The sequence below is a fragment of the Microchirus variegatus genome (assembly GCF_963457635.1).
Source record: "Microchirus variegatus genome assembly, chromosome: 5".
In the NCBI taxonomy this organism is placed as follows: Eukaryota; Metazoa; Chordata; class Actinopteri; order Pleuronectiformes; family Soleidae; genus Microchirus; species Microchirus variegatus.
In genome coordinates, this window is record NC_139806.1 from 20,347,752 (window position 1) to 20,357,933 (window position 10,182).

At 40.4% G+C, this 10,182-nt stretch overlaps 1 protein-coding gene across 1 annotated transcript; it reads right to left on the reverse strand.

Annotated features, from left to right (window-relative positions):
* Positions 1 to 55: 55 nt before the first annotated feature.
* On the reverse strand, positions 56 to 9,615 carry usp14 (ubiquitin specific peptidase 14 (tRNA-guanine transglycosylase)). The gene is made up of 16 exons (XM_083888809.1): positions 9,514 to 9,615; positions 8,607 to 8,752; positions 7,988 to 8,020; positions 7,778 to 7,882; positions 6,219 to 6,322; positions 6,087 to 6,145; positions 5,868 to 5,998; positions 5,511 to 5,591; positions 5,307 to 5,389; positions 5,054 to 5,168; positions 4,857 to 4,922; positions 4,652 to 4,744; positions 4,425 to 4,553; positions 2,533 to 2,593; positions 1,151 to 1,258; positions 56 to 1,060 (listed from the first exon to the last, which is right to left on the reverse strand). Exons 1-16 carry the CDS (start codon positions 9,527 to 9,529, stop codon positions 915 to 917), a joined length of 1,476 nt encoding a protein of 491 aa, XP_083744935.1. The 5' UTR covers positions 9,530 to 9,615; the 3' UTR covers positions 56 to 914.
* Positions 9,616 to 10,182: the final 567 nt, after the last annotated feature.

The following is a 10,182-nucleotide window of genomic DNA, read 5'->3' on the forward strand; positions in this document are numbered from 1 at the left end:
TTTAACATGTTTCAATTCATTTATTTCAACAAAAGAAAATGAAGAATCAGTGTGTCAGTGGTGAGTGAATGGATGAGTGAGGTGTGTGTGCATGCAGCCTTGCAGAGCCTCAGGGAAAGCGCAGGATTGAAACCGGCTGAGCCTGCTCCTCCTATGATCAGAGGCCATAAGCAGATCAGAATCAACAGACTGTGATGCTTCAACTGAACTCAATGACGACCTGCAATGACACTTGGGTCGTCACATTCAATGTCTACTTAGTCTGCAAGAACAATGTTCAAGGCTTGTCGAAAAAGCAATAGTCTCAATGTCTAAACTGCACATTCAAATTCTTAACACCACCCAAAAAAAGAGCATTAATTAACATTTGGCAGAAATAAAATCATCTGTCAATACATTTGAAAATAAATCCCAAAGATTTCGAAGCTAAGCGCTGAGAAGATCCTAGATCACCCCCATGTTTATCAGAGGGCCAACAGGTGAAGGGCAGGTGTTTACAGTGGAGAGAAAATCTCAACATTGCATTAGAAGATAAAGACAAAATATCAAGAACAACCGCATGGCAAGGTATTTTCTTTTGAACAAGTTGATTAAATGACCACCTTATGAAAGGCTTCAAAAATATACAATGTGTATAAAACATTGAACGAAACTGCAGAGCTCAAACTTGGACTTCTTTCCAGTCCGGAGACCGCTTCTCGCCAATCTCCATTTTCAAAGCTCACTTTGGTTGAATACATTTAAGACCAGTTGACAGAATTTGTGGTAACAAGCAACATGTTGATTACAAAAACAATTTAACATCATCAAATCTTTAAAGACACCAGTTTTATTGCACATCTATGCAGACAGTGCTTGGAAATGGCAATTTGAATGTGTGTTGGATGTCGGTTTGTCTTTGAAGTCTTCCAAGGCTACTGATTCTCTTCAAGTATTTCCAGTCGTCGAGGCCCGTATAGTAGAACATATGCTATATGCCAGTCTCCACCACCAGAAAGCCGCAGGATGTCCTCTGGAGACACCAGACTCACCTTGTCATCATCAAACTTCACCCACTCACCTATCGATGGGAACAATGAACAGTTCCTGAGACATCTGTGCACAAATAAATATTTTTAAATGTGCCACAGAGTGAGACGTCCGTGTTTACCTTCTTTCCTTTTGACCCATCCCACATAGTGGCCTGATGAGCTGGAGCGGCCCTGGTGTGTCAGCACACCCTGCAGGTCATAGTAGCCACTGTTGTTGGAGCCAAGGTCTGAAGAAAGAAGCCATTTTCCTTCAGCATTTACACATAATTGACTGAAATTGTATGCCTTAAAGAAACATGTAAAACATATAATGACTGATGTCATCAGAGATTAAGTCAGAATGTTAATCTGAAACAGTATGGCCAGTACATTCACAATTTAAATGTCAAATTACAGGCTACAAAACTCTTCATGTCTGGCCTGTTGCAGCTTCTCAGATGATTTTGACACCCACTTCAGTAGAGTTCATCAAACACAGCAAGTTGCAGCGATGGGTCGGAAATGCCTCACGTTACTGAACACAAAAGGCCTCTCTACCCCTCTGAGAAACTTCTCAACAAGGAGAAAAATAGGGGGTCTGAATTGGAGATGTATTACAAAATGTAGACTATTTGAATACAGATGCTGGTTTGGTTCATTTTCTCTAGGCAAGTGATTCAACTTCAGCCAACATTAGTGCACCTCTCTCTCTCTCTATTCTTTGTACGCTGTTGGTGTCTTCTCGTGGAGTGATAAGTCTCTGCTTCCGTTTGATTGATGTCAAATTTAAGAACTTTGCAGGATTAATTCCCTCAAATTCATGGACCGAATGTGCTGACACAGCTTAAGACGGCAGGGCAACGTGCCTATGGCGTCCACTTGATTTGGAGCACATTCTGCTGTCAGTCTTTGTAATTTCTTTCGGTGAGCCAGAGATCATGAAATGTGCATTTCCCAGGCATCACGTAATTTGCTCTCTCTTGCCTAACGTTACTTGCTTATTGTTCTGCATTTAAGCAACAGCGGAGAGAGACAGTGAACAATGTCCACCACACTGCTAGTAATTATGACATGCAATTGTTCTGCATAGGTCTGGTCTACAAACACCGAGCAATGAGGACGTATGAAACAGTAGGCGATGTAACAAATAAGGGCATATTGGCAGCACAGAACATTTACCCAAATATCAACTTTACTTCTTTCTTGCACAAAATTCAAAACACTTTTAATGGCCTAAGTCTGTTTTGGGGAATTTTCAAAAGCAGTTGAAGCAGTTGCTTAAGATTGTTTAATTGTCAATCAATTAAACAGAAAATGGGACCGTTATGTTTGTACCCAGTTTTACACTGTGTCTATGTCTCCATCCTTCAGAAACTATCTGGCAAACCAACGAGAAGGAAGGACACATAGCCACAGTTTTCCTACTTAAAGCCCTGTTTTTATAAGTATTTAATTCTCTCATCTTTAGACAAGGCCATATATCACCACATGAGAAGCGTGTCAATGTTGTGTCTCAACATACCGTCAGAGAATGAGAAGGGCTCATATTTCACTTCTTTTCCTGCATCTGGTTTCTTCACCACCTGATGCAAAAAGAAAAGCACATTGTAAAATTAAACAGAAGTGTTAACTACTGTTTTTATTAGGGATGCACCGATTAATCACGTGATCGGCCGCAAAGTCAGAAATATTTCCTATTGTAATAAGCCGGTCAAATGCACCCGCATCGCGCAGCATCAGCAACACACGTGCACACGACTACACGCACATGTAGTAGAGTGTAGGGCTGGGCGGTATACCGGTTCACACTGAATACCGTTTTTTTTTTCCGTTATGATATGAATTTTTAATATACCGCCATACCGGTGTATTTGATGACACAATATCCACGCAGCTGCGGCGCCGCTGTCTGCTTAGCGAGTGAGCGCGCGCTCTGCATGTAAACGTTTCATTAATGTTGATATATTTCTTTCAATCACTGAATGAAGCCTGTCATATTTAAGACAAGAGTCAGGACCTTAAATCACTTGCACAAAACTTTTGATCAGCACTCAGCATTTGTTTGTCATTTAAACCAGTGAGCGCAGAGAGCGCGAGGCATTTTTGGCACGGGGCGGAGGAGCGAGAGCGAGCGAGCGAGCAAGTGCGAGAGAGAGAGAGGTCTGCGCTCTTGATCATTAGTTCATTTACTTATTTGTATGTAGATAATATGTTGTGAAATATGTTTAAATTTAAATAAAGTACATATACAGGTAGTTATGTCTCGTTGTAATAGTTTGTCCTGTTATTGACGTCATGCTGTCATCACCTGACAGTCTGGCTGATTGACAGCCCCCAGATGCAGCTGATGCAACGTACACAAGATGCACGATGCAAATACTATGAGAATATATTTGAATATCTGTGTTTTTTAAGAGGGAATATTCGAATGTCATTTTTGAGCAATTATTTCAAAATTGAAATCGGAATCGGCTAAAATCGGTATTGGCAGGTTAAACTTATTGGAAAATCGGCCCCAAAAATGGCAATTGGTGCATCCCTAGTTTTTATGTGGAAATTCTTGATAAATTGGTAACATTTGATAATAAGCACACACTTTTAGCATTAGTTAAGCATTAATAAATATTGAATTCATCATTTACAATGCATGAATACTCATTAGTATGTAGTTTATAAACACAGTTATAAATGTTTTACTCATCCCATCAGCTGAGGAACGGTGTCCAAATAGCTGCTGTACTCAAGCAGCCATTCAGCATCCACCTCCAACAAACAAGCTCTTTGATCAACCTAAGCCAATTCTCCTACGTAAAGTGCTCTACATCGGTTATGGAGAGCCCTCTCCGTCGTCTACAACTGCATGAAATATTTGTGTGTGTCTGTCAATCAAGGGACAAGGGCTGCGATTGGTCCTAAGCCAGTCTCTGTGCAGCATCAAAGGGCATGTGGTTGGTGCCCTGACGATTAATATGAATGAACAATAAGACTGTTAAATTAGCCTCAGTCATCAGTCTCGGTACATGCCACCTCCGGCCACGTCTCCTCGGTCTTTCACGTCTCCATTTTTGTATCAAAAGTATCTGTATTTCAATGTTATTATACAACAACAGTCTTTCTCTCGGACACCATTGCTCACTGTAGCTGGAAGCACAACAACCTTGAATAGTGACCCCTATTGGTCGGGCGGGAATTTGCAGTGCATATCCGGCACCCAGCGGAGAACTATGGGGGCTCGAGGGGTCTCCGTGGTTACGCAGTTGGATAATGCATTACGCAGTTCTAGAAGTATAAAGTGGCCTTGACAAGAGACTGCTCTCTGTGCAGCAGTTGCTCAGTTCATGCCAACACTTCAGCACATGAGCAAAACATTTATAACTGTGTGAGACTACAAACAAATGAAGTATATGAAGCTACCTTTTGCTGCTGTTTCTCCAGGTTCTTGTCCTCGACCTCCTTAAACTTTGACCTGATTGGCAGCATCTTCTCCTGGACCTCAGAGGTGCACAACTCATAGACATCCAGCATGAGTGGGAACTTCACATCCTTCAAAAAGAGACAACAGGACGTTTCAGAGTTCAACTCGTAAATACACTGATATGCTACTGTTATGGTATATTTAAGTATGGTATCTAAAAACAAACCTTGAGGACTTTCGCATTCACCGATGCCTTCTCTTTGTAGTAGAATCTCACCATTTGAACAGTTAAGTAAGCAGGAAGACGGCTGAGTTTTGACTAGTGGGAGAATAAGACAAAAAAAAGATAAATAGATGTTAATCTCCAGTTTGCAAGAACAGTAGGACAAAATTACATTTAAGAAGAAAATTAAAGGCAAAGAAAAACGTACAGATTTTATATACAGGGCGTTTCTGTCCAAGGTTGGTGACATTTTTGTGATTTCTTCCTGTAATCTCTGCAGAGGTAAAACAAATAAAAAAAAGAACAGGAGCATGACCACAATGACACACAAACCAAATGCACGTGTTTCTTCAATGATTAAGGATGCATGAATCACTCTAACCTCAGTAAAGTAAGTGTACATACCAGCCTGAGTCCTGTTGCAAGGTACTTGACCTCTGGATTGATGAAGCAACTGAGCTGGAGCTGATTCTCCTTGCCCTTAATAGCCTCCTCTTCCTCTGACTCTGTGCATTTCATGCTGAGCAAGAGTTAAGAAAATGTCTCTTTTTAAAAAAAAAAAAAAAAAACTATGACATGTATGACATGTTAAAGGTCAAACCATACTGAAACAAGAAATTAAATACTACCAGGAAAATAAGTAACAATGCAAGGATACGAAGTTTCAAATTCTACGCCAAAATACTGGTCAATAAAGTTCTTCTTTGAAGAGGCAGATGCAGCTCCACTCTCACTCTCAGTCTAACAAAAAAACGAAAAGAAGCAAATTTGTTGGTAAAACATCGATTACACAAACACTACTTTGTGTTTTTTTCTCTCTTTTTTTATAAACACCACAGATAGAAAAACAAAATAGATTTACCTCCATGGGAGTCTCGGGCTCTGGTGGCTCCAACTTTTGCTGAAGCACTCTCATCATCTGCAGCCAACACTCATTTGCATCCTAAGAGAGCAGAAAATATATATGTCAAGGATTTAAGTGCTCCGTTATTTCCATCACTTACAAGTTTCCTATAATCAGCACAGACACAAAGCAGTTCAGCTCCTAATAAGAAATAATAATCAGTCAAGGAACTGCATCATGATTTTCAAAGCTGCTCATTTCTGCCCAGCCACACTAAAATGCTGCAACAAAGTATTAAAACTATCCTGAAAAACATCAGGAAAATCTTGTCAGTGGTTGAGTATGGAGGATGTACTGTGCTGAATAGTTTCTCACCTGCTGGAGGTACTGTCCCTGATCCCCCTTCTCAGCAAACTGTGGGAAGGCCATATGAAGGAACTGCAGCAGAATAATGGGTGGGAGGCTGGACGAGGTCTTGTCCATGGTCTCATACAAGTCACGAAGTGCTGAGGATGCAAAAATGTGCAATATAAATTTGAGACATTAAACTACACCTACACTTTCATGGGGCAAACATTTCATTGTGCTTCATACCTGCTGTGATATACTGTGATGGTGCACTGGCCCCTGAAGATCGCAGAGAACCTGAATACCTGTAAACGGATGATTTTAGCAGGGGAGAAAAAAATGACCAAAAACAATACTGGGTATATTTTTGAGACCCACCTTCTGAGGGCAGTTTTGAGCTCTGGCACAGAGCGCAAACACTGCACTGTGGCATTCATATAGCAGGTGTTGCCCAAGTTTGTCAAGCCACAGGGCAGTTCCATCTGAAAACAACAGAAATTATAACAATACCTAAGAATGCAAAATATCCTTTAATAGAGGTTTGTCGATTTTATTCATACATTTATTCAAGCAGGAAGTCCCTTGAGATAGAAATATCTTAAGAGGGAGACCTGGCCATGAACACTCACCAGTTACAGTTCAATTAAATAATATACAACACAAAATATTAAAACAGATGTCAACTTACAAACCAGGAGAGAAAAGACTACATTCAATCCAAGCAGCTTAAAAGAAAAGTTATTGTTACATCCCATTCCTTCTAACTCAATTTCCAAAGAAAGGACCAACAGCATGTTTCATTTGAGGACAAGGGAAGGTTTAGATGTCAAACATTAACATTTTAAGATTTGATGGTTGTTCATAGGGCTGGGTGATATGGCCTAAAAATAAAATCCCAGATTTATTTATAAAATTATTATTATTATTATTATTTTATAAACTACTAAAGACAAAATATTTATTCATATGATGTACTATGTGTAAATGCATGACATTTTACACACACATACACCGTGTTTCAGTGCAAGTTATTTTTTAAATACGTCCTCCATGACTGTGTCCGTGTCACAGTCTCTGGACTAAAATACAGCGACAGCGTGATGCGAGTCATGCACCAGACTACTGTGTTAAATATTGTGGTTTTAGACATTTCCCCTGTAATTGTCGGAGAGTTCGGCACTGTGCGGCATGATCCTTGTGTCGGAGGTCTCCGGAGCACAGGCTCTGATACAGTCACATACAGCGGTAGCTCACCGCTTGCAATCAGCAGTGCTGTCCCGACTTGTGCTACTGCCTTTTGTTGAAATGGGCATTAAACAAACTTTGCAGTGTGCAGTCACTTGTTCCCAAACCAGTTCCAAATCACTGAAGATACTAATCCTTTCTTGGGAACAAAATTCTCGCACTCGTTTGTGGTAGCAATGTTGTCGCTATGTGTGCATCCATGTGCATGTCCGGAGGGGAAACAAGTAGGGGGGGTTCTGCTCGGAAGCTTCCGAGGGCAAAGGGTGCGCCGTAGTAAGAGGAGAAAATAATCAATGTTTTTATTTTTTAAATAGCCTGGAACAAAAATCTCCAATTAAGCGATAAATTGATATATCGCCCAGGCCTAGTTGTTCACTGTATCAGTCCAAGCATTAAACAATTCCACTTGGCACAACAAAAAGCAGGCGATGGAGTCGGTGACCTTCCAGCTAAATACTTAACAACACCGAACGACGACTTCAAATCTTTTAAAATCATGTAGTGAGACAAGCAGACTACAGTGGCTATGATCAGAGGGGTATACAATACATTTCATTCATATATATTAATTTTTTTTCTGCATGGCAACAAAAATCACATTGAAGGAAACATTTAAAAGGCCACATCAGTGTGGAAAACAGCAATCCGCCACATTTGTTTTGGGTGTACTGGTAATATTGAGGCTTACTCACCGCCGAGGCCAGCTGCTCCTCAGTCATATCCTCTGCGAACATAGGCCGGTCAGAAGGCTCCTCAGGCAGGGCCTCTGCTGAGCCCATCATCAGCAGAGTCATTCCCTACAAAAACAGGCTCCGAGGTTTAATGATTCATTCATTAAAATGCTATGCCAACTAAGAACTGCTTGTTGCAGTACATGCTTTCAAATTTGCTCATATACTCACATTCTTCAGTTTAATGTTTCCCCACTCATCATCCTAGAATAGAAAGAGGACACAGATTAGCTCCTGAAAAGGCCGGTATTTTGCCCACAAATGTCAACAAATCCTATTAATTTACTAAAACCTTTCATTTTTGAGGATTGTAGCAATTAATCACACATTTTTACCTGTACTAAAGTTTGAATACTCTTATCAACATGGGAGTGGGATTGCTTTAGGCAGATAAATTAACTTATACTTTTCTTGGAGTATAAATTGTCAGTTGTTAAAATGTAAGGGAGGTGAGCAATGAGGTTGTGTCTGTGTGTGCAGCTGCTGAAAGAGCAATAGAGAGAGAGAGAGATGTATGCTGCTGCACTGCCTTCAGTCCGTTGCAGCTCACTCACAATTGCACTCAAACAAAATTATGTCTGACGCAGAAATGTAGCTTTAGGTCTGTCATGCATGTCTGCATAGAACACCAATACTTGTTAAATAACAAACGCACAGGAAGAAGTTGCGCTTATGTATATGTAGCATTAATTGTTACAGACATAACCATAATAATAGTCAGAAACACTTCATGTGAATTGCGTCACAGTGGTTTGTCAGTTGAAATTTTTAAGTAAACTTAAATGAGTACCTTCAGAGTGCCTCCCTTCACCATAACCTTCTGTCTGTCTGGCTGAACTCCTGTCAGGGCAAAGAGCTGAGCTTTGAACACCATCGGTGGCTCCTCTGTGTTCAGCTCGACTCCATCAAACTTCTCTTTGCCCCATTTCACATTTACTGAAACAGAAACATGTAACATTAACACCAGCACACCGATAAGTCTGTCAGTACGCTCCCATATATGGTGAAACAAGCATGTAGCTAAGTTATGGTGCAGGTAACGAGCTCCTCAACCCATTGTCAGGCTGAAGCAAAACACGACTGCTATCTAACACATATATCGCAATAACCGATAAAATACAGCTTACGATTAGTCATTTTGATTTTTTAAAGACAAACATGTTGCCACTCTACCCAAAACGCTTTGTTAGCAATGCTAACTGAGCTAGAGGGCGTGATTAAATTATTCCCATACATGTTCTTAGCAAACCAAGTAAAGGTGTTAAAATAACCTATTTTAAAAAACAAACAGACTTTGTTGTGCCGCGAACCGTCAAATTAAAAACTATTTGAGCCGCCTCTGCACAACTATTCCATGGTCAACACGGCTAGCCAACAGCTAGCTAGGCATTTTGTGGTTTGACACTTAGCTTTTGGTCGACTTAAGGTTCTCCAAATATCCCTAACAGACAATACCCCAATAGCTTAACAAATCTGAAATGTCCCCTGCGTAAAATAAAGCATTTTTAATTATTCTTTAGGCCCTCGCGAACCTGACTGTCTGCTACAGTTAGCACGCTAACAACATATCATGCTAAAAACTAGCTAGGCTAACAAGCTAACGTGTTTATGCTATTCCTCTAAAACACGTGTAAGAATACGTGTTATTACTCATATATTCATGGCAATTAATGAGATCAGATATGATTAAATTATACCTGAAAACACCGGCATGTTTAACAAGCGTCTACTTCCTTAACGCTTGTTTCTTGTTTTAATCCACCGGACGTGAGTCTAGAGTTGTCCAGTCTGAACTTCATTCAATCAGAATGACGCTGCAACAACACGCTGGGAACTTATCGATGCGCTCTGACATCCGTATATCCGCCCTGCGGCATGAAACGCGCCTAGACCAAATCAAACACACCCAGATTATTGTAGCCGAATGTACAGTTCATCTACAGAGCCAACTCCTGAAGAAGACTGACATGGAAGAGTGAGAACATTCACCGACATTACAATGGACAATCCTCGAGACGATTTTCTCGCATTGCGGGTATGAGGATGGTACATAAGATTATTAGTACTACATTTCATGAAATGGAGAAGACTGCTGGACTATGAGTTTGAAATAATGTTAAAATATTTTATTCCCACAGCATATGAATCCTCATTTACTTGCTTGGTGGCTCCTGGTAAACCCTCATTCCTCCCCTTGTGAAGTGAGGTTTTTCTATACCAACTGCTGACTTATTCCACATTAAGTTCAGTCTTGTACATGCAAGTACCTAAAGAGGATACTGGCATTTTACCAGAAAATAACTTTGGTAGAAGTTGAAGTCACCTTTTACAATATTACTTGAGCAAAAGTATACGCATATTTCTGT

Coding starts and splice junctions, on each gene's coding strand:
- usp14 (XM_083888809.1), bottom strand. Junction 7,883..7,987: donor GAAACATTAAACTGAAGAAT/GTGAGTATATGA, acceptor CTGTTTTTGTAG/GGAATGACTCTGCTGATGAT. Junction 2,594..4,424: donor TGGAGAAACAGCAGCAAAAG/GTAGCTTCATAT, acceptor TTTTTGCATCAG/GTGGTGAAGAAACCAGATGC.